Source organism: Nymphalis io, chromosome Z (assembly GCF_905147045.1).
Source record: "Nymphalis io chromosome Z, ilAglIoxx1.1, whole genome shotgun sequence".
Lineage (NCBI taxonomy): Eukaryota > Metazoa > Arthropoda > Insecta > Lepidoptera > Nymphalidae > Nymphalis > Nymphalis io.
The window spans coordinates 3,085,684-3,112,252 of NC_065918.1; the positions used below are offsets into that span (position 1 = coordinate 3,085,684).

At 30.2% G+C, this 26,569-nt stretch overlaps 1 protein-coding gene across 2 annotated transcripts in view; it reads left to right on the forward strand.

The window, feature by feature from the left end:
* The first annotated feature begins 2,958 nt into the window (after positions 1-2,958).
* The window catches only part of LOC126780319 (cGMP-inhibited 3',5'-cyclic phosphodiesterase 3B-like), a 155,378-nt gene continuing 131,767 nt past the window's right edge, over positions 2,959-26,569 (forward strand). For both annotated transcript variants that reach the window (XM_050504695.1, XM_050504694.1), the window contains exons 1-2: positions 2,959-3,325; positions 14,188-14,236. In XM_050504695.1, coding sequence (XP_050360652.1) covers positions 3,206-3,325; positions 14,188-14,236 — 169 coding nt within the window. In that variant the 5' untranslated portion in view covers positions 2,959-3,205. The remainder of the gene's footprint in view (positions 3,326-14,187; positions 14,237-26,569) is intronic.

Below are 26,569 nucleotides of genomic sequence, written 5' to 3' on the forward strand. Positions count from 1 at the left end.
CACATTAAATTAATACACATTAATACACATTAACACATTAAATAAAAACCAAAAAATTATGTAAAAAAAGTCAATTATTTTAAACTATTTAATCGAAATAAGAGAACTTTATTTTAAAAAGAGGTAAAACAATAATAGTTCATACACCATATTAATTATATTATTCTTATGTCAAGACTCCGATAGTCCAACAAATAAATGTTATTTTATAGTATTCATAATAGATATCAGTATATATATATATTTAATACACATAGGTGGAAAGGCAGGTAGGCCACCTGATAGTAAGTAGTCACCACTGCCCATAGAAATATTAACCATTCCTTACATCACCAGTGCAATACCAACCTTGGTACCAATATGTTTTGTCCTTTGGGCATGTAGCTAAACTCATTCAGTCACCCTTCCAACGCCCAACAGTACAAAGCATTGCTGCTTGGCAGTAGAATACCTAACTGGATTGGCTTGCACAAAGCCTACCAGTTGATGTGCTATATATTATTATAAATATATATCTATTAATCAATACCCTGAAAAACTATATCAGCTTTATTTAGAAAATATAAAAGCTAAATTTTCAAAATTAAAAAAATTCATAGTACCTACTGTAACACCATTTTTCAACAGAAATCCCAAGTGGCAGCTATCATATGAAGTATTTAAAGATAGTACAATAATTTACTTATTATTTACATTCATGACTTATTTAACAGTATATAAAACTGATTCATATTTTATTACAAATAGCTTAAATTTCATTTATTATAAACAAATAAATACGAATATATATGTAGTATAGTATATACTGAACACGAATTAACTGTCTAATTGTTATTATTATTTACTATATTTTGATAGCTATGTTTTGTTATGATCATTTAGAGATAGTAAGTAAATACCAAATTCTTTATGGACTCTACAGATTTTGTTAAGTTATTTCATTTTGAAATTTTTAGCCATTTTAAAGATCAGCCCGGACAAATAGACAGACAAAAATAAAAAAATTATTGTTTTTGTTTCGGTAACTCGCAAATAGCCATATTAACTTTGTAAGATACAGTTACTTTGAAATCATTAACAGACACATCACTTTTATTTATTTGTATAGATTGATATTAATAACTTTCTTTGCCACTATTATTGGTAGCTGGTAGGTACATAACACAAAAGTAACTGAAAAGCGCCCTCTGTTGTAACATAGCACATACTTAGTACGAACTATTTCAAAATAATTTCTTCAACTAAGTTTTGTCCACACAAAGATAGAACTAATATGTTTCCAGTTAGGAGATTTCTTCTTCTAAATTAAGTTAACATCAGTATAGAAACCTGGGTTGTGCTCAAAGCACCGCAGATATGTTACATCGATTGGAAATATCTTATCGACATTCTAAGATGCCGCTACAATGTCTGTTCATATCCAAGACTAAGATGAAGGCAATTGAACTGTGAATTTTTGTCTGTCAAAGATTAAGAGAGGTGGATGTTATAACCCCGAAACTGTTCACCAACGCGATGGAAGACGTCGTCTGGACACTGAAATGGACTGGCTGTGGAGCTCATAAAACGCCTTCGATTTGCTGCCGTCATTATTGCATGAGTCCTTAAAACAACTTACTCTAATATAATAGAGTGTAGACCACGGTTTAACAAAGTACACCTTCCAGCCAGGTAGACAGATAACTTGAAGAAAGTGGTGAGATCCGACGGAATGCGGACGAAACCGGGAGTTTTGGCGCACTTTTCGATCTATATAAATCGACAATTTTCACCTAAAAAAAGTTTAAAATTTATGTAGCTAAATGTAAATTGTATCAATAAATTATATATATTTTATTTTGTTTAATAATTTTAAGATAGAAACTATATAATTCAGAAATAAATTATAAATATTTTGTTATATTTGCCATCTATGATTAGTATCTGGTACTTAAAAGTAGCTTTAAAGCGCCCTCTGTTGTTACTATAAATATACGAACTAGTACATTCTTTGCTGTAACTGTGCTTTATCCACTCAAAGATGGAGGTAGTAGTTGAGCTATTTATTACCAGCAGTTAATATTTTATTAAATAATTACATTTAATATCTAAATTTATAGCTTTCATTTAAAAATTTATTTATATTGATTATTATTATTGAATGACATATTAAAAATATTAACCGTCCAATAATACTTAAATTTAAATAATTGTAATAATCTTAATATTTATTGAATTATTTATTTATATATTTTTTTGTTAACTATGTGTTATATAATAACAATTAAAATCGATAAGGATATTTTTCACAATTTTTTATATTATTTTCAATGAAAATTTTTTTTTATTATTATTATAGGAATAAAATATATAATTAAATACTATAGTGGAAATAAAATAATAATAAATTACACATTAGTACAAATACAATAAAAAATACCATGTTTATATGAGAAATGGGAGAATAATTTCTTAGCATAGCAACATCTAACTCAGAGTTCCAATTTACTGGCAATGAATCCTATTCACCAAACAAAAACTTGACTAAGTATACTTTAATAAAATATTTTAACTATTTACAGATGTTACATATTGACTATTATGAAGTAATATTTAGTTACATTTTAGTATTAATCCTAAAGTTATTTTATAAAAAATAACGTAAACATTTTCGTCATAATAATGTTTTTTACAGAAAAAAAGTACGGCTCAAGCGTTGCTACTTTATAAGCATCTATAAGTTAAATTAATATTACATAGCTTCTAAGATTTTATGTTCACTACTAGTTACATTTTTAATTTAATAATTCTAGGCTTTGCAATAAATTAAATGTAAAAATATTAAATTTCGCACTTGTGTGAGTGTGTTTGTACGCCGTCGCGTTAGAAGAGTGCGCGCTTGTACTAGCAGTTGGCTTGCTGTGCCGTACGGCAGCTGGCTGCATACATTGCTGTAGTCGTCTGCCAGCGATCGCTCCGATTGCCGCGTGCTCTTATAATTATCACGATACATCATAACTAAATCACATATTTTGGTAAAACCATGACATATAACGGACTCTACTAACTCTTTCTCACAGTGAAATTCGTCTTTTAGTTTCAAAATGTAAAGATTTTTGAATATTCAGTACACTTTCTTGTTGTGAACGAAATAAATCTCGTTGTCGATTACCGTAGTTTACAACTAACTCGAATCGTTTATTTGGTTCGCACATAAAATAAAACTATGCAACAATGTGGATTTTGTTCAATGTTGTCGGGCTTGTTGAGAAGAGCAATGTGTATAAGCAGCAGACGAGGCAGTAGCGAATCCTACTACCGAGAACTCGGCGATCAAGACACATTGGTATGATTTTCTTTAGGATTTTAACATAATCGTTGCATTAGCTGTACACATAATACATTTGCATGTGTTTCTCATTCTCATGATAAGTTTATCGGACAGTTGCGCTGTGTAGTACACAAGATAATCAATTTGTTTATGTATATACAACATTTAATTGGAGAAGGTACTTACAAACGTACAAATGATTGCACATGCTTAAAACTTGTGTCAAAAATGAGTTTTTTAAATTTCGGAAGTTTTTAAAACTTTTGTCATTTTTATTAAATATACGGACAATGATTAATCACCCATGATTTACTTGTTATTGTTACTCAATATACCGTTGTTTTTTTGACATAAGTGAAAGTACATTTTCACTCACTTAGTCATTCTGAGTCCTATTTATTTACTTGTTACTTTTTACGACATTACTTGAGTCGTGAAAATAGTGTTTTAATTTCATTCTATTTACAGAAAACAGAGCCAAGCAAAGTTTGAAAAACTTTAAAATATGAACTCTTAAAATTATAAATAAATTAAATGAATATTAATTAAATAAATATTATATTGTAAAATATCTGATAAGTTATATGATAGTAATTCTAATATGTATTTAAACTTACTATGAAATGATATATTTATATAGAATATCAAAAATACTGTCAAGTTTATTAAATGTCCTATCTAACATTTCTACAAATATATGTAATATAATAGAAGAAATTAAGAACTTAACGTTAGTAAAGTTAAGTTTGGTCTAGTGTAATAATTTAGTTTATATTTTAAAATCAAAATTTATAGATTGAGATATTGATAGGCAATATCTCAATCTATAAATTAAACAGAATTACATCCACAAAGTAGGTAAAACAATAAATAATTTGGAAATATTATCTGTATATTGAAAAGACAGCATTAAATGGATTTAATATAATTGAATCAATAATATTGAAATAAATTTTATATATTATGGATAATTAAAAAACCAATTGAATATGTATAATTAAATATAATATTAAATTTTAATAAGTATTTAAATTATTATATATAAAATGAAAATATAATTTATTTTTAAAAATACCTGTTAATAATAAAAAAAAATGTTGATGTTAACAAATCATTCTAACTTAAGGATAATTCTTACCGGCTAATATGTATTTTTTCTCAAATAATAGTTTAAAAAAAAACTAGTATTATTCCTCTTTTGTTATTAAAAAATTAAAAATTGTAATGCAAAATAAGATTATATATTAAAATTATAGTATACAATGAGACTAGACATTTCATTCTTTGTTGCTCAAAAACATTTATTCCGCTTTAGCAACATCAAGAATGTTACAAAAATACCCACTTAAAAATAAATAAGTTATATTATAAACGAACAAAAAATTATTCATCCTTGGAAGATCATTTAGTCGACTTTTTTAAATAGTCTTAAATCTATAAATCTCTGATTATAAAAATACTTATCTAAATCTTAATATGTTTAATGTTTTATATAAATATCATTTTATTTTAATTTAAAGTTATATTTATATGTTATTCCTATGTTATTTCTAAATATAAAAATACAAGAAGAACATCCTACACGTACATACATTTTTACTATAGATGATTACTGAAACTTATTGGCTATCAGTTTTTATCCTATTTAACCAAATTAAAATTATTTTTTCATAATATATGTGACTGGTTAAATAAATAATAAAAACATTACAAAATCACTAAGCTGATTAAGAATAAAGCTATTATATGGAGAATAATAGAATAAGTGCCCATTGATGTGATTCAAGAGCGCTAGAAAATCTTATCTTTTCAGCTTTAATTATAAATGTTATTTGATAATAAACTCTTATGATATTTAAATAATCGAAGTTCGTGGGGTATTACAAAAAAATTATAGAAATTTTAACATTTCATTTCATAACAGTTAAAGTTATTTCGATTTACTGATTAACTTAATTGTTATAAAGATAACAAAAAATATTAATAAAAACCTATAAATAAGCCTGCAAAACAAAATAATATAAATGAGGCGGATTTATCTGCAAATACTTTCATAATACGAGTTAATGAATCGAAAATATATTTAAAACAATAGCTATATCAAAGCCGTATTTTTTTTTTGTAGTATTGTGTGTAGCCGCGTGATATGAAATTGTTTATGTTTTGTCTTGAAACACTGACCTACCTTAAGTGAGTAAGCTGCTATCTTATTACTCTTATATGCATAAAATAGTTCTATGAAAGTTTATTAAAAACAAAGCTGACTAGACGATAACATTTCAACCGACGAACGTACTTCATTGCTTACGCTTAATATATAAATTATATTAAATATTCATTCGAAATGCGCATCAAAAGATATATAAATAATCGCAATCACTACTTAGATTTTGAATAATTATATTCATTAAATCAATATCAAACTTCAAATAAAACATTCGAATTGATTCCTTAGTCAGAAATTTGGGATTGACAATCGAAAATTATATATCGATATATGTAGGTCTGCAACATGTCTATAAAAAATAAACAGTAAGCTATTTGCCCTGCTTACTTTCAAAATGAAATTAATGTAAACAAACCAAGTGATAGGTCAATTAGGGTTAGCAGTAAAGTGAGTGACGTAATCAATTCTTTTGATAAATACATTAATTTAAAAACATTGTGCATGCTGCTATTAAGTTAAATTTAAAATATAGGTAAGTAAATATTTTGTCATCTTTGTCTTATTTATAAATTGCTTATATTCATAAAAAATATGGATTATAATTTATTTTAATTTAGATTTTATATTTTATTTACGATCTATTATATATATATATCACCAATCTTCGCCAGCGTACGAAGAACAATTCACCAAAGTTTCATCACCACCGCATAAATGGCTTAGCAACACAAAACATACAAACATTCATTTTTGTTTAGATATAAGATGCGGTGGATGCGGATTGTCTCACCCTATCTAAGAGGAAGAAACGACGATGATGACAGTCGGCCTTTATGCCAAATGCCTATTTTGTATCTATATACTGAACCAGTTTAAAATGTGAGAAGACTTATAGTGACAGCGTAAAACAATTTGCAAATATAAATAAATTCAAAGTCAATTTTCTTAGCTTCATGTATAATAATTTTGATATTTCACATTTTGATATTTGATATTTTATTCATAGTTAAAAAAACGCAACCACCATGCATTCAAGAAAACTGACCTGATAAAACATAGAAGTTTTGTTTTTGTTAACAATTTTTTGAAAATGAAATAGTCTCAAAGTAATTGCTTCATTCCCGGCTTGCTTTCTTATATAAAGTCAGTAAGTGTATTATGAATGTTTTGCATAAGTATAAACTTTTCTTCATATTTATTTTAAACATTGCATTCGCATCAGAAGCATGCTAGTTTTTGTTGAATTGATTAAAAGAGTTATTTCGGCGTTAAATAAGTAATTATACTTAAAATTTGTATATTATTATTATTAAGTAGGTCATGATTGTTTATTAAACCATCGTGCTACACAGATCCTAACAAAGTTCTAAAAAAATATTTCGAAGAAAAATTCCTTTATCATCAAACTTAAAATATCATAATGTAAATTTATTAACTGAAATTTGTTTTTAACTACTAACTTTAATTATTTATCAAAAAGAGAAGGAAAAATGATTGATTTGAAACCGGGTATCTATCCCCATTCAGGGTACATCCTTTGACTTCAACCAATAATATTTCAAACAAGCTAGTTAATTACATCTGTGGCCGGGTAAACCTCGTTTTTAACTAGAAATCAATTTGAAATGCATTTAACTAACGCTAAGGCGTAGGGGGCTGATGTATAGTGATTGTGATAAAATGAATCACAATAATTGTAAACAAGGAAACTCGAAAACATCCTGATTAAATTGAACATAGATTCTTCCAAACTTAAAAGGACAGAATTAAAAGGTAAATGCTTGGCAATATAAATATAGATAATAGTAAAGGTCGTTTGAATTTTATCCATTACTTAAATTTATTTACTGTAGAACGCTTTCTTAAAGTACAATTTTTAAAAACTTCGAAATAAGCAATTGGAAACGAATATGTTTTTTTGGTTATAAACCCGTTAAAAAGCGTCATTTATTGAGTAATATATCTTTACCGAGCTTGGTGACCAACACAATGCTGATAAAGTTACTGAATGGCGTCCAAGTATAATATTTTAATACGAAAACAAATGCCTCTGAAACAGAATTAAGCATTATTTTCAAAAGTTTTATTTAAGCAGTACGATTGTACAACAAAACAATTTTACTTCATAGCGCGAGAAACGAAAATATTGAACTTGTTTACAATTATATTTCCTTCGACAAATCGCCTTAGAGCATTTGGTTGGGTTCGATTCGCTGTTGGGAGTCATCTTAAATGAAATATGATCGCTATTGACGTCGAATTATTCATTTTACCAAAATGCTTACTACCGTTAAATTCCTTTATAACTAACTTTTAAAAAATGTAGTCAGCCGTTATTAGTGTAACATTAATCTTAACTCTTTCATTTCATCAATGAATAATTAATTTTAAAAGAAGAACATTAAATTCATTCATTTCTTTAATAAAGGAATAGTATGTGGTACTCTATAGTACTTGATTTTTAAAAATAATTTATATTTTACAGCTAATGTACATGCTATGTGATCTATGTAAATTAGCTAGAAATAACCTAGTAAGATAAATCGTTTTTAGTTTCAATAATATAGGTCGAGATTTTTTGAAAAGTTCATTTAACCTTTTAGATCTATCGCATTAATATATAATTTACACCTGCGCTGTTCGTAATGACTTCCGTGTCCAACAGATTGCGATTGGTACTTATTAGTAATCTGCAGCAATCGCTTACTTCCGTTTTATTTATTCAAAGCTGCGTCACGATTTTCGGTTTGCTTTGCAACGGATCGCGTAACGATAATTTTAAGAACTAAGCCACATAGTCCGTAGAATGAGAAAATATTGTGGCAGTAGGCTCCCCGGTGCTGGTGAACTAAGAACCTCTTGATTCCTTCAATATTATAATATTGAGTATAATTAGACTATTATTATAATATCGAGTTCTGTAAAAAATTGCTTAGCAATCGTTTGCCTTACACTACACACTGAGATGACATTAAGATATATAATGGGCCCGATAATGATTTATTACAAGATGCTTTCTAGAAATCATTGAGAGCAATCTATAAATTATCACAAAGTGGTAGTTTAATGTAAATTCTAAACAGCAAACCGACCTTGTAATTAGTAAGTTAAAATTAAATTATGTAGGTATTATAAAACTTGCAATTATGCAAGTTCAAACAGAGAGAGTTCACAAGACATTCTGTGAACAGTGCTCGGGACGTTGTCAGACTGGATTATGGACATGGAGCTGGGTTTTTAATTATTCACTGGGATTAATTTAATATTTTTTATTTTATGTTAATTCGAGATGTAAAGTATAATAAAACCGCTGTTATAATATTAAGATATTGCATTCGAAATTGAAAAATTATTAATCATTTAGTAATAATTTAATCTTGCTATAAATTAATATTTAATATTTAGAACGTAGGTATTAAATGAATAAAAGTTTATTTAATGGAACAGTTCATCGTTACTGATATATCATTTGTCATATTTTACAAAAGAAGCATTAATCATGTAGCATTTATATAAAAAACCGAGATAGCCTAGTGGTTAAAACGCATGAATCTTAACCCATGATTGTGGGTTCAAACCCGGACACGCACCACTGAATTTTCATGCGCTTAATTTGTGTTTAAAATTTATCTCGTGCTTGAAAACCTCGTCACATGTGTATTCCACCAACCCACATTGGAGCAGCGTGGTGGAATAAACTTCAATCCTTCTCAAAAAAAGGAGAGAAGGCCTTAGCCCAGCAGTGAGACATTCACAGTATTACAATACTATATTTGTATAACATCATATTAAAAATGGCATGATATAAATTTTTTATATTACTTACATACAATAAGTAATGTGCTTTTGTAAATAGTACTTGCATAAATATGAATTATAATGAATATGACATTTTTAAACTTTCTATGAGCATCCTCTTTTAAAATAAATATTCAGGATGAACGTTCAACCATATCAAATATTCAATCGATGTTATGTTACAACGATATCGTGTAAGAAGTACATAGGTAGTGTGAAACTCGAAGGAGTAACTCGAACTTCTATTAGATTGATATTTGATTCAAGTCTAGTACGCTCTAAACGCCAATTCATATATTAAATCAAATTAACTCGAGCTGAATATTGTTACTTCATTCTGATACCATTTCCCCGTACTAATATGATTTAACATTTAAAACGTCGAAATTTTTAACTTTTGAAACTCTTTAAAAATTAAAATAGGTCGTATATAGTATAGTTTGTTTGCTTTTATGTCTGTATCCATATTGAAATAACTAAGCTTATTATTATATATACTTTATCCTTCATAATAGTTTATTTTATAATTTGATGTTGGACACAAGTTGATGAGTTATTTTTTTATTGTAATGACACTTTTTAAAGTATCTCAAAAATATATGAACATTGAACAATTGTCTAAGTTTTTTTTTTTTTTTTATATAGTTACACCGATTAAGTAAACAGCTCTTCAACTGTTTTAATATAATTACTATAACTGTAATAATATAATTACTTGCAATAGTTACTGCCTTAAATCTATTTTATTAACTTTATTTTTATGCGACTGATTACTAATTAAACGTAAAGACGTGTGTTTTACCAAATCAAGGACAGGAAAATGACTTAATAGTAGATTATAAATGCGAGGATATAATAAATTCATTTAAAATTTGTTATAATTGCTTTGTATAACGCGATAGTTGTTACGTAAACAAAGCATAAATATAAACGTTCGATTACCTACAAATACAACTCACAGTCATACAATGGTTCATACTAATTCACCAAAACAAAAGCACTCGCCCAGCAAGCAGCCGATATTATATAAATGACTAGATAAGACTTATGTGTCTATCATATGACGAAAACGATTTAGCAAATTAATTGAAAGTCCCAATAAATTACATTACAATTATGTAATTCGAGTAAATACTTTCATTACGTAATGATACCTAATAACATCATAGCCACATTTCTAATGACAACGGTGTTTAAGTTATTTAGTACACCGAATAATTTACTATTTAAAAAAAAACCTTTTTTTTTATATACGGTCGTCCAATCCAATCCGTAAATAGTGATAAAATACACGAATAAGATCGTAAAGTAACAGCAGATAATTAATTGGAGGTGTCACCGATTTTTAATGTTATAAACTTTAAATTAATAAGAAAATAAATATAGTATAAACTTTCTAATAGACATTGTAATCGGGTTTTAAACGCAACAAAATAAAAATACCATAATTCTATTGACAAATTTTCAGACTGTTTTGTTGTTGATAATAGAAAAAAAAATATTTAAAATAATCGAATAATTATTTTTAACTAAAACAAAATAATAGGTGATCTCATGCTAAAGGACCAAAATTTCATAGACCATTCTGTCTGGTTGACTTAGTCACTACTTTTTCATTTCAATAAATTGTGAAGTAATACGTTGAATGCCATTGAATTGAATATTTTCGGAAACACAATATTGTCGTGTGAGGCAATGTTTATGTATCCTTTTAGAGTACTTTACCGAAGTTTTTTTTGGTTTGATTACCTCATGTCTAGCGGCTAGCGTATATAGCCGCAGCCGCCCGAGTCCTGCGTTCAAACCCCATGTAGGGTCGATAAAAGCTTAATAGGTCTTTCTGTAGAAGATACTCAGTAGCACCTCGGAGCTAAGAAGATGAAAGTGAATACACTTCCGTGCCTCCTGCGCCTGAACTCTTTGTGGTCGTGTCGAATTGTCTTCCCAGAGTGAGGGAATGTCTTGACCAGAGTCTGACCGACTCTGGTCACGGCATCACGGAGGTCAAGACATCGCCACCAGTCAATCATCATGTTACGATGTAACAATAAAAACATGCAATAAAAACATGCAAATTATATCAGTGATGCGTGCCCGGGCTATGAACCCGTAATCTTCGGTTGAGATTCACGTGTTTTAACAACTAGGCCATCGAGATTCTGGCCAAACGTAACAAGTTAAAAATTACATAATGTATTAAATAAGAAAAAAGTATATTTTAAATCGGATTCAGTCCATCATTTTGATGAGGATTTTCTTTTAAATTCAATATTTGACAGGACGAAATTTGACTCTATCGCTTTTATTAATTTAAGCCGTTTTAGCCCATGAGTTCACGGCACCCTTAGCGATTTAATGCTGCAGCGAACTTGCATACTAATCCCTGACTATTGACGTACCCTATCTTAAAACAAGCTTTACTAACAACTGGATCAGAAAATTGGAATATTAGTAATTTTTCAAAAACCAGATTATAAATATTCTATATATAAAAAAAATTTTATATATATTTTTGCAATCGTATAATAATAGTACTAAGATGCTATAAATAATGTGATAATGAGATAATAATATATAAAATAATCCCTACACTACATACGTTATGAACATACATTCGGATCAATCATTATGCACTCAACACAATCTGCATAATAAGTAGATGGGTATATTTGTTTTATGGCGTTGACCATTATATTTATTGTTAATAATAATAATTTAATATTCTAATGGCTAACATGCAGGAGTCGTCAACTCTTCAATAACGTCACGTTATTCGTACCTCTTCTCATAATTAATTATCCTTTATTATTAATATTTGCCCCCAAAATATAATCAGTCACGGAATATACGACATATTCCGTTTGATATATTGTAGTCACTGCTCCGCCCCATAGGTAGTACATTGACGTTATATAGTCCATAACCATAATGTTCATATATTACATAATATAACAAGTATTTCTTTATTGATATATAAATAAATACTTGTTGTTGATCGTGTTGTCTGCGTTTAGGCAACGTTCGTTCGATTGAGTTGAAACGTTGCTAATTTGTTTTTGCGCGAAAGTTTCTGGCTTACTAGCATCGACGGTACCACAAAATGAATTATGTGGAGAGCAAATCGTAAAAGATGATTTAAAAAAAACTGTCATTGCAACGCATGCCGGCATCATAATCTATGTTGTACATTTTTTGTAGCTCATTATAATGTATCAATATTTCTAGATTATTCAATACCTATACTGCACTGTTTATAAACTGCATTGACTAAACACTACAAGAGTTATATTCAGGGAGAGCTAGTGATTTCATTTCATAACAATATTCACATATTAACAATTTCACATCATATTTATATGATACATAATATGACTGCGCTATTGACTAAAAGATAACAAAATATGTGGCAAAATATCGCCGATCGAGGTTCTCGAGGCTATATGGGATAAAAAATCTATTGTTTTAATATTCTCGTAAAAACTGCAAATAGTTTATTTCCGGTGATTTCCGCTGAGCTTTTTATGAGGTTGGAGTCTTCCGGACCATCCCCTAATAAAGAACAAAAATAAAAAAACGAATAAATACTATACCGACATATTTTATAACAACAGTTGTTCGTTCTCCTCGTGTATGTAATTATTGATAGAGAATGTAAACTTAATCGTGGGAATTGTTATGTGCATTGGTAGCAAATTATTCAAACAGACTGTATGGCTTTGAATATCAGCTTACATTGGTCGGTATTTGTTTCGGTCTGTATGTTCTTTTAGCGGATTCTACGTTGAATTCCCCTTCGTTGAAATTCTATAGTTCGTACATTAATACACATGTAAAAAGTATTCTTTCCACAATGTGGCTAATATTAATATTTTCCTCTCTATTTTTGCGAGTAACATTTGATAGGCGAGATTCGTGGAGTTCTCATTGCAGTATCGAATATAAAATATTGATGAATCCTGACTTTAAAACATGGCTAGCAAAGAGGAAACATAAGATATTAGATAATTTGGAGACACGTATCAAAATACGCTTGTAACTATAGACTGAAATTGTTTGTAAGTCATAACTCTATTTTAAAACGCACCACATACCAATACTTATCATTGGCTACTGGGACAGTGTCACGTCACTCTAAAAGTAGTTACCATTTATTTTTGACTTGAATAAAATTAGATTTATAGGCCAAATACTCATAAACACGCTACATATAATATATGTGATTTCTTATGATCCCACGTAGTACGCATTTGTAATGTTATTTGTAATGTATAATGAAGGTCTTAATTAGATAAACGAAATAAATATCCGTTATATATTAAAGGACAACCTGGTGCCGATTTTAATGTACAAGATCTCCTGAATGGAATAAGACAGACTAAAAGCTTCTATTTAATTTTACTCGTTAGTGTGTGTAGGCTAACTACTGCAATTTAATTTTAAACCAGCTTTGAAGATGACTGATCTGGTTTTTCAAACATTTTCTCTGCTGATTACAATATAATCTAGTAAGCTAAATGTTATTTATCTTCTGTCTTTGTTTTTAAATATATATTTTTTAAAATTCATTCATTTTGGCTTACTTATAATGTTTAATCCCGTCAAAGTTGTTAATTACATTTTTAGCTTAGAAACAAGAGATTTGTATTAGTTAAATATAAAATCATCGATATCATTGTGTCGCTCCACGAATTATTTATAAATCTACTGTAAAATTCTCAGTCAAAAGAATAACACATAACACATTAGGTAATTAATATTCAACATTAAATTACTGTCCGAAGGTTAGTTAAATTTTGAAACTTAGTTTAGTTTTATTTTATTAATATGTTTAATTTAAAAGAAAATAGGATAATAAATATAAAATATTATTATAAATTCAATACTTTTTACTAATCAATGTATTTTGTTTCAGAAAATCGAGGACAGGTCCTCAATACTCTCTGATGATTCGGAAGAGATAAGTAAGTATAAGTTTTATATAATATAGACATAATTAATATTGTCAATGTATAAAAGATTTACAATACATTATCGCCGAAAAATCCAAATAATTTCGTGTATCAAGAAACATGATTTAGGAAAATTGATAAAATAAATAACATAACTTTACTACAAAGACACATGTCTTTAAGCTTCTCAACCTAAGCATCTCAATCACATTAAGTTCTTTTAAAGATTAAGCTCTCTCCGATAGGCTTGATCCTTTGACTCTAGAGATGTTGGATCACTCTGCGTCTTCTACCATATAATTCACGTGAAATGTTCCAAAATTGTTTGGATTTATCCCGGCCGCCGCATCGGTCATCGTGTCAGAGTTTAAAATTTCATTTAAATCACTTCGATGTTTGGTAATCCACATGTGCGATTTATGGCATTTCTCGTCAGATGTGACTTGGGAAACTTCAAGAAAAGAGCTTACACTTTCCAAAAAGGCATGCTACGCACCTGCAAGCCCTCTGGTGTTGCACTTGAGCCTCCTGTCCGTTTAACCTTTGTTTCATCAAAAAAATCTATTAATAAGTACAATTGCAAATAGGTTTTTGTAGCGGGTGCTACAAAATGAAAACGTAAAATAAGTTTTTAACGTTTTATTACAGTTTTATAACAGAACGGTTGCATTCAATTTTTTGTTATCCTTATTCAATGAAGCTTAAACGAAACTTTGACAGAAGTTTTTGTTTACAATGCATATATTTATATTTGTGTTTGAAACGGTCTGGAGGCGAGCATTAAAAGTAATTAGTTTTATGATATCTTTTAACTCAAAATTGAACAATTTTAAACGTTTGATGGGAGTTACTCTATAGACTTTATAGATTGACTAAGATTGAGTTATCGCCTCTATTACAAAGTCTATAGACTAACTCCATTTTGTGCACTCGTGAGACTGGTCTTACTTTCTTAATAACTTTTCCTTTTACGATTAATGCAGTGTTTCAAACGATATTCTTCATATTTTTTTTGTTTTAATTAAATTTAGAAAATATATAGAACATTCGATTTATTAACTTATGATTATAGGCATTTTTTAAACTATTAAAATGAATATATAATTTATTTGGTAAGGGTTAATAGTGTATGATAATAATATTGAAATAAAGTTATGGTTTATTTTTTCTTATGTATTTAAATATATGAAAACGGTTCTCATTCAAAGATATATAAAGATATATGCTGTTTGTAAACATTTTGGAGATACCTATACAAAACTTATATTCGGAGTTATCATGTACCTATGTAGTTTTGGCAAAGCTTGATCTTGTCGGACCGACAATTTCGTCTTCGGCTACGGTGATGTTATAAGCTATATCTCAAAAATATATCTTTAAGTCCCCCTTGAAACGAATATCAAGCTTGATGTGAAAATTTTATATCAATCTATTTATGACTCTTTGCCTGAACATGTGCCAGTGTGTGTTGCCAGTGATGACTTATGGATCAGAGACGTGGTCGCTCACAATGGGCCTCATAAGAAGGCTCAAGGTCACTCAAAGGGCAAGCGAGAGGGCTATGCTCGGAGTTTCTCTGCGAGATCGAATCAGAAATGATGAAATCCGCAGGCGAACCAAAGTAACCGACATAGCCCGAAGAATTGCTAAATTGAAGTGGCAGTGGGCTGGGCACATTGCTCGCAGAACCGACGGCCGCTGGGGCAGAAAGGTTCTCGAGTGGCGACCACGAACCGGAAGACGCAGCGTGGGCAGACCCCCTACAAGGTGGACCGACGACTTAGAACGAGTCGCGGGAAGCCGTTGGATGCGGGCAGCGCAAGATCGGCCAACGTGGAAATCCTTGGGGGAGGCCTTTGTCCAGCAGTGGACGTCTTTCGGCTGGTGATGATGATGATGATGATGATGCCTGAACATAATTAAAGTACAATTTAAATTTATAGTAGAGGTAAATTATAAATTAAATCGCGTTTAAATAAAATAATATTCAAGTACAAGGAAAATTTGAACGAGTTATTGTAGGTTGTTTATTCATTTACTGTTTTGTGCATTTGGAAATAAATTTCGAATATATAGAGTAATGATTAAAAAATAAACTAAAAATATATAACCAGGAAGAATTGAGACATCTGTCGTCGAATACATGTATTTCGTAAGATAAAACAGAAAATTTATCTTAAAAGAAAAACTTACAAACGTACGTAAATTTGTACAAATTTGAAATCTTTTCTAGCGTAATACAGTGGTATCACTTATCTCCTGTCATCCTTTTTGGCGAGGAGTCGAACTGCAATGCGCTGTATCAAAATCATACAATGATTTGGGAATATAGTCTTTATTTCAGGACACCTAAGAACTTTATGTGCAAATATATATTTCACAATAGATTTTTTGTAGTTCCAGTATGATTGCTATGTCTCATTGATTTAAACAGATTGATATATACTGTAAAATTGTAACATTAAAGTCAAATATATAGTAAGACGTGATAGTATAATGCTAATATTTTTTCTCGTACCTTTAAACACATAACATAGACAAGGACAATGTAGTAGAAGCAGATTTTTCGCTAAGAATGAAAAAGAAACAAAAGATGAACCGTTATTTATTTTTTAAATCATATATGTTATGGATGACTCACTCTCATAATAGGATGGGATGGCAAGTCTGATATGACCGGTTAGAGTTGAACCCAGACCTCGGAATCTACGGCCTTATTAGCTTGCCATTAGAGCAACGAGCCAGTCCACAGGTCCTACGAACAAACACTATCTAATATTTTAAATACTAGATATTCATATTATGTTGCCGCGTGACAAATCTGTTTCAAACTATCAATTTCTAACTTCCCGAAGTAATGACTATTAAAAAGTAAATGTTACGACAGTCAAATTCAGTACCTTTGCTCAATTAAGATCAAACGAATTCCGTTGGAAATTGGTGTTTCCTTAGTTCGGCTTAAGATGAACCTTTGTGAGTAGTAGCAACCTGTGACCTACACAGGTGTAATACAACCCGTATTACTACGTAGTACTTGACAGTTACAATATAAACCGAGTAAATACTTGTAACAATAAATAAATAAATAGAGAAAACTTATTTAGTACAATAAATTTTCTTGTTTCCACTTGAAAGGGATTTCATTTAGTTTAACATTATTCTTTTAAAATACTACGCGATAATGAAATTTTCTTAGAATCTAATGAATCGTAAGAAACCTACGCTTTCTTTGTCCACACATTCAGGTAAATGGACGTTATACTTTATTGTTATACTATATTATCTATACTTGTTCCTTTAAACGTATTTCATATTTGGTACATTTCAGGCGTTTGAAAATATATTAACAATTATCTTATTTAAGTGCTGATATTTTATTTTACAATTAGGTCGAGCGAACCGAATTTCCTAAACATTGTTCTTTCTTTTCAAGATACAGATACCATTCTTAATTACGAATATACGGCCAATAATCACAATTTATACGATTAATTAAATAAATTGTTTTTATTTTTAATGAAAAACCTCTATTATTAAGGTAACGACCTCATCATTCGAATCAATATGCAAATATGTACTCACATAGTTTTGCTACAAATTAACACGACGGAGCCTCCGAAAGGTTTTTTTTCTGTGTTAAATTCTTAAAAAGCACATACAATACATATTTTTTTATTAATCAAGTCTACGTCTCTTTATGCAAAGTTGGAATATCGCAATAATAAAAATAATAATACATAGTATTTTGTTATATCATAATATAAATTGATATGTCGATAATGTTAACACAGCTAATACATCAATTGGCTACCCTTGACGACAATTAATTGTTTGTACGAACGTTTACGATTTAGGTTAGGAGATAGCATCAGTTCCACTTTTATCAAGACATCCTTTCCACGCCGTAGATAAACTACGAGTACACACGGCCACACGTACACCAATTAATTCGTTGTATTTACTGCCGTTCGCATATACGCTTAACAAACGAAAAATCACATTCTTTTGAAAATGGTCGTGCATAATTGTCGTCAACCTACGTGATATACTGACTTATAAATATATGACGTTTCTTACATAATCATTAACATCAAGGTCTGTTTATATATTCATGTAATTGTTTTAATTTATTACATAATCATTTAGATATTTTTAAGGTGCCGTAATAGTAAAGACTGTTAGTAAAAAAATGAATGAAATTACGTTTCGAACACGATAAAAAATACAATACACTAGTTCAAACACGTCAATAACACAAATCTGATAATAAGATTGTAGCCACGTTATCTGATAACGCTTACGATGCTGGCCTTGCTACATCTTTCGTCCCGTTGTTTAGCCCCCACGAGCTGTAGCGTAATGATTTATGTTCTATAGATTTGGTTTCTATCACATACTATGTTTGATTTCATACTAGTTTTTTTTTCTCTGAAAATATTTACAGGCTAAGGCTTTTTTAAAGAGAAGGCTTGGGCCTTACTCCACAATGCTGCTTCAATGCAAGCTGGTGGATTTTCTTGACACGCGACATGCGGAAGGTTTTCGTCCGCCACTCGTCGTTTCTTTCAACGCAGAGCACGAGATTAACTATTAACACAAATTAAGCACTTAGAACTCGAAAAAGCAATTGAACTCGGAATCTTCGGTTAAGAATCTCGCCCTCGAACTACTAGGCTACCGCCGTTCACGTCAAGTGTTAATGATTTATCAAACGAGAGAGTTAGGAAATTTTAACGTGATCATTACCACTAAGATGTTGCCCACGACCAAATTTTCCTAGTAGGCCTTGAGTTTTCTACAATAAGTTATTCATACTGCCTCTGTAACATAAAGATATAATACCAGGAGATCTTCGTAAATATTTTTGAGTTGTCTTATTTGAATACGCGAAAATGCTAAATATCATCAAATACCCTCGAAATAATTAATAATATAGTTTTAAGATTATTTGTCGTTAAGAAGAATGAACAAATTTTAAATATTTAGTTTTGTTAATTATTTGTTAAGTTTTATAGACGAAATATATTTATTTGGTAATTATGAAAAAAAAATTAAAATTATCAAACATATCTTTTGAACTCTTTACAACTCTTGAGTTAATTTTGTCGGTTCTTCTGAAGATTAAGGTGCTTAATTTTGTATATGTATATAGTGTATACTAAACACTTATTTCATTTTGTATATATTATTTCCCGTATGGATTGGATTTATTTATATTATATAAGTAATCAAAATCATTTGCGTGGTTTTCCAAAGAGTAGTATAAATCTACCCCCAACCCATGGGTGTCGTAACGCGTCCATCAATGATATGAGCACTAGTACCTCAACAACAGTTACGTGGCGGGAAAACAATCCACCAGACGAACGATTCCCTAAGGAGGTTGGATGGGGGATTTTTACTGTCTACATGACGGGCTGTGATACAAGTGTCAAATCCTTTTTTTATGTACTTCACTGCGCCGACCCTTGATAAATGGAATAAGGGCTTTATAATAATGACGATGTAATTCAAAACATAAAACCCTGAAGACCTGTTACCGTACCCGCACCTGCTTAAAGATTTTGATTTGATTAAACTGAAGATGTCCATTGATTAGTGTGTACGCCCTACGGAACTTATTTCAAGTTCATAACTATGAAACATTATTTTCATAGAAAAGAATACAGAATCGTTAAGGCGTCGACGTCTTTAAGCTATAAATGAATATACTAAACAACATTTAATTTGCATTCACTCTCTGGTGATATCGCCGTGAAAATAAACACAAGAGCTTTAACAGCTACACTAAATTTTACTCAAGTACAGTCGCGAAGCCGAAATAGGTTTTTATATTTAGGTTTCGTTCGTGGGCTGCTACTACGTGAGTAGGTAGTAAAAATAACTACGATGAAAGTTTAATTATCTCCTAAAATAATGAAGACTTAATAAAATTAGTAATAAATTACCTTATATCAATTATCAAATTGAAAATATCGTTTAATTTCTGTTTTTCTTTAAGAAAAAAACTCGAAATTTATCGCAGAAATCGGTTGTGAAATATCAGAATGCGAAATTGACCATAATATGTCATTTTAACATTTCAAGAATACACGCAACAAAATAGTATATCACTATAAGTCGATGGTCAACATTTCACGAGTGAGATATGAAATGAGTTCTTAAAGAATAGCACTGCTGATCCGGAATTCAAATCAAATACCTCCAGATCAGTGAAATAGGTTAGTTACTAGATAAATTGACCAGGAAATATATTTTTTTATTTATCCTAAAAATAAATATAACACAATAAATTGTCTCTCTTCTGGTAGAACAAAAAAAATGTCTACATAATATTAAATTGATCCGTAACGGGTCCTAAATTCCAATGTGCACTTAGCTTATTTTTAGTATTAATCATTCTTAAATTGTGATAAAAAACGATAGCGAAGTGCGATGATTTGATATATTAAATGTATTAACCAGATAACCTCTTTATTATATTATAAAATCATAATTCTTTGAGCCGTATATTTCACAATAATTAATTATTTTTATTAGTAATCATTGGTTAGCATTTTATATAAGAAATAAGATTTGTTTTAAGCTTAATTAGTGACTTGTTTTTAGTTTTAAACTGGAATCGAGATGCTGAAAGATAGCCTAGTAATCAAACTGACAAATTTTGATAGATTTATTGGGTAAATATTTAGTACGTAAGAATTAATTCTGTAAATGAATTAATGACTTTCAATTCTTGTTACTTAATCGTCTTAATGGTTGAACAGATAGAATTGTTGTTTGAAAGTAATTCTGAAAAAAATACATAAAAAGAAAACAGCCACACTACTTTTTTGTCAGCTGAAGTTTTGTGTACGGAATTTAATATAAACCCAAGTTTTTTGTTTATTATCCTATGTTGAATATCGGTAAACGAAACCCAATTCAAATCTTGACAAATGAAAATGCTAACCTAAAAGGCTTTATTTTTTATAAGTGTTTCAAATTAATAAAAAGGGTCGGATTTAAATCACTTTCAAATTTATCTTTTTATTTTACTTTAATAAGTTTAAAATATTAGATAAAATCACATACAAAAATATTTTGTTTTTTATACTTCTCAAATATTTTAGTTAACTTACGTTAAACTTTTCCATAATACCTTTTTTTTATTTTTTTATTCTTTTATAGAATAGGTAGTTGGGCGAGCACAGGGCCACCTGATGGTAAGTGGTTACCAACGCCCATAGACATTGGCACTAGCTAAGATGATATGTTACTTATGCCTGTAATTACAATATACAACAATACCAAGTACTGCTGTTTTGCGACCCAGACGAAATTGAACAAAGCCCTACCCCCAGTAGATTTACCACCAGTCTTTGGCAATTCCTAGGCGGTTTACTGTAATAGTCAATTCAAATCAATTTCAATTTACTTTTTAACCGGTTAAGCTATAGAACAGCTGTAGAATAAAATCCGTTACACTCAATCCCTACCAGCTTCTGAGAGTCGTTTAATTTATTTTATTTGTTAGTTAGTTGAATCAACAGGTGCGTTATAAATATATTTTTATTGAATTTGCAAATTTCTGATAAAAAACTTTATTTGTAACTATGAAATAGCATGGTAGTCTAAAATAATTAATGTTTATTATTTAATATAGTTGGTTGTCTTTTGTTTTATTATTTTCAAAATGGTATCTTCATAGAGATTTTTATTTACGATATGTATAAGTTTAATAAATTAAATAGATGACATATATGATTTTTAAAATATTTTTTTGTTTATTCTGATTATGATAGGCTACTAATAATTAGCCACTACGACTAATTATTATATACAGTACCAGAGGAAAATTTCGGTCCGGGCGCTTTCCAAGCAAACGCTGCCAAAACGTTTACAGATACACGGAAATTCTGTACATTTAGTTTGTTACACTCCAAAATTATTTTAAAGACGCATGGCAGTAAGCATTTTATATAAAAAAAATAGTAGGTAATAATAATCATTAATCCTTATCAAAATTAACAATATTTAACAATCTATAAGATATTGGAATAAACACGTGGAAAAATAACGTGGGGTATGTCATAGTATGAATATCCGGTGCGGATAATTCGATTGAGTCGATACTGCTTTTATACAATAACAGCCTGTTAATATCCCACATGAAAATTCAGTGGTGCTTGTCCGGGTTTGAACCTACGATCATCGGTTAAGATTCACGCGTTCTAACCACTAGGCCATCTCGGCTTTGTGACTGCTTTTATAATATTTGTTAATATCTTATTATTTAAAAAGTACTATGGGGCTTTATCCGAGTCAAGACGCGTCGTATATGTATGTTTGTTTTAAAACTATAATATTAACTTAATATTATTATATTATACAATTTTCCTCAAAACTCTGTTATTTAACTTATCTTTAGTAGACCCTGTAAATAAGAGTGAATGACCCTGTAAATATGAATGATATAATGAGATTGATATTAATACGAAGTCAATAAGAGCCAGTTGGCGTGGTTGGTAGAACATTTGCCTTTCACGCCGAAGGTTGTGGGTTCGATTCCCACCCAGGACAGACATTTGTGTGCATGAACATGTCTGTTTGTCCTGAGTCTGGGTGTAATTTTCTATATAAGTATGTATTTACAAAAAAAAAAAGTAGTATATGTAGTATATCAGTTGTCTGGTTTCCATAGCACAAGCATTGTAAAAATTAAATTAAAATTGTTAAATATTAAATTGACAATGGTGATGTGAGGAACTTTCGTGTAAGACGTGTGGTGTTCAGTATGACTGCTTTTTGTAAAAGTGCGAGAGTGGACTTGGACATTTGGAGAATATTGAGATTAGTCTTGAGTGTTTTTGGGATAACGCCTGTACTAGAGAGAATGATTGGTAAAATTTTCACTGTGTTTATTGACCATTGTTTTTTAATTTCATTAGCCAATTCTATGTATTTTATTACTTTTTCATTGTGTGTACTGAGTAGGTTGTGTGTGTTACATACTGCAATATCGACTATATAAACTATGTTGTTGTTTTTGTCTACCACTGTTATATCCGGTCTATTGTAATGTATGGTTTGGTCGGTGATGATCGTTCGATCCCAGTAGATTTTATAATAATTATTTTCTAGAACTTTACAGGGTTGGTATTTATAGTAAGCTACATTATTTGTTATGAATTTATATTGATGGGCTAAGTTTTGGTAAATTATTGCTGCTACTTGGTCATGCCTGTGCTTATAATCAGTTTGGACGATTGACTTGCAAGCACCGGTTATGTGTTGAATCGTTTCTGAACTGCTTTGGCAACGTCTACATAAATCAGTCGGTAAATTAGCTGTGCAAATAATATGTTTCTGATAGTTTCGGGTGTCTATTACTTGATCTCGTATGGCTATCATAAAAGCCTCTGTCTCGGGGAATAACTCACCACGCCGCAGCCACTCGTTCGACGCTTCCATATCGACATGTCCTTGGCTCAAGTCGGCTCGATGTCTTCCATGCAATGACTTTTGTGACCACATACTAATTTTTTGTTCTTTATTAATTATTTGTTGACTTGATTGTTTATTTCTATTATGTAGGTTAAGTGGAGTGAATTTTTTATCAGTTTCAGTTATGTATTTATGGATTGGAGTACTTTCTGCCTTATCATGAAAGTACTTTCTCAGCTTAGCTATGAGACTATTGTGCAAATTATGTATATCAATGAAACCTCTTCCTCCTTCACCGCGTGGTAGTGTGAGTCTCTGTATACAACTTTTGGGGTGATGTTTCCTATGTGTGGTCATATGTGTGTTTATTATTCGCTGTAGTTTTTGTAGATCAGTTTTAGACCAATTTATAATTCCAAAGGAATATGTGAGTAATGGTATTGCATAGGTATTAATTGCTTTTGTGCTGTTGCGTGAATTTAAATGTGTTTTTAGTATTTGATTTAACCTTATTTTAAACTTTTGTATCAATTCTTTTTTTATTTGTTTGTGTTTTATTTGGTTAGACTGGTGAAATCCTAAATACTTATAAGTGCTCATTTCATCGATTGCTTCTATTTGTTCTCCCGTTTCTAACACATATGTATTTGTTTCCGTTTTCCCCCTATTTATTGAATGCATTTTACATTTATCAACCCCAAAGTGCATTTGTATGTCCGTAGAAAAAGATTGTGTGACGTCTGTTAGTTTTATAAGTTCGGCTTTAGTAGTTCCATAGATCTTTATATCGTCCATGTACATTAAATGGGAAATAAGACAGTGTGTGCCATTATGTTTTAGTTTGAAACCAGCATTAGTATTATTAAGTAAATTGGAAAGGGGGTTGAGTGCCATACAAAACCATAACGGACTAAGTGCATCTCCTTGAAATATTCCTCTTTGTATTTTAATCGGGTCAGTAGTAATTGATGCGTTATTCTGATAAACTTTAAGTGTGGTTTGCCACTGAGGCATTATACAACTAAAAAAATTTATAAGTACCGGGTCGATCTTATAAAGTTTAAGTACATGTAGAAGCCAACTGTGAGGTACCGAAACAAATGTCTTCTTATAATCGACATACATTGTGTAGATATTTCGTTTGCTGGTCAGTGCCTGTTTCATTACGATTGTATCTATAACCAATTGTTCTTTACATCCTTGACTATTTTTCCTACAACCTTTTTGTTGTTCTGCTAAAATGTTATATGCTTTTAAGTGCTGATAAATGATTTCGCTAATACATCCTGTCATTATTTTATATATTGTTTGTAAACATGTGATTGGTCTATAATTTGCAGGATTTTTAAGATCTGATTCTTTAGGGAGCATGTAGGTAATTCCAGTCGTTAAAAACTTTGGTATAGTTTCTGGTGATTTGATGAATTGACATATGTGATTATGAATGTATGGATGGACGCAAGTGAGTTTCTTAAGCCAAAAATTATGTATGTTATCAGTACCAGGAGCTTTCCAGTTATGTGTGCGTTTGATAATCTGAGTGAACGTTTCTATTGGTATGTCTTTAAAATTCATTTGCTCTATATGCGTATTATCTCCGATGTTCTGAAGCCAGTTGGCGTTTGCATTATGTTGGACTGGATTTGACCAAATACCCGCCCAAAATTCGTGAAGTTTTTGTGGTGTGGTGTATTCAGTATTTTGAGTTAAAGTTATGATTATGTGTTCCTAAATTTCTGTAAAATGTTCTTTCAATATTTGTAAATGTCAAATTTTGTTGTTTTCTATGTGTACATGTTAAGTATCGTTTAAGCCTTTTAGATGCGGCATTTAATTTTTGTTTTAATGTGTCCAGAAAATGTTCTAATTCAATATTTGGTTCCTCGTATTGACTGTGGGTTTTATACTTTACTTTAATATCGTCTACGGTTTTGATTACTCTCTGGTTTCTATTACCTGCGATATATTGGGTTAATCTTCCGATTTCTAGTCTATACTTTTCAATTCTATTTTCAATTCTTCTCTGCCATGTCGGTTTTTTAAGGTATTTATTTTGTACTGTATCATTGCTTACTCTAAAAATTGTGCCATTACAGACAGCTGCTGTATAAGCTGCTGAGTAAATTAGTGCATGTAAATATTTAAAATCTACGTTGTTATTTAAATGTTTCGGGAGGATTTCATTATTCAATGTTCGTGTAATATTAGCAAATTTACCAGTAGTTTTTTGTTTTGGAATATATGGTCTTTCTTCTGGCTGCATATCTTTAAACCTATTTATTGCGTTATTAAACTCTATTTCGATAAAGCTGGGTGTTAATTTTATACTATTTTCTAACAAAATACTATCATTTTCATTTTCAGTCAAAGATATAACGTTACCTAAAGTGGTTTCGGGCTGGCTGTGATTTGAGGCTGTTGAAGCTATATTTGATTCTACGGGTATGTTGTGTTCAGATTGATTTATTGCATTTTGTAGTTTTTTGTTTATTTCTATTTTAATTTCTTCTATCTTATCCCTATTTACCAAATTATTGAAAAATATAACTCTTCGCTGATCTGCAATTCTTTGTTCTGAAAGATGTGAAAGGTTTAGATGTTTGTCTACAACGAGCTCAAATAACTTTTTCCGATAAGCTGTTTTATTTGTTTCTAGGTTTATTGATTCAAAATAACATCGGACTATATCTTCATTGATTACATTAGACCATTTCATTCGTTTATTATTATTTGAGTTTATCTGTGGGGCTAGGTGTTCGGACTGGGAAGATTGTCTGAGTGGAAAATCTACTATTTCTCCCTCTGTCTATATTTTATCTGCCACTTCATTTCTTATCTCATCTAAAAAGTTCTGTGGTAGTAAATTGCGCCTGAAAATAGCACGTCGTTGATCTCCTACACGTTATCGCGATACTTGCA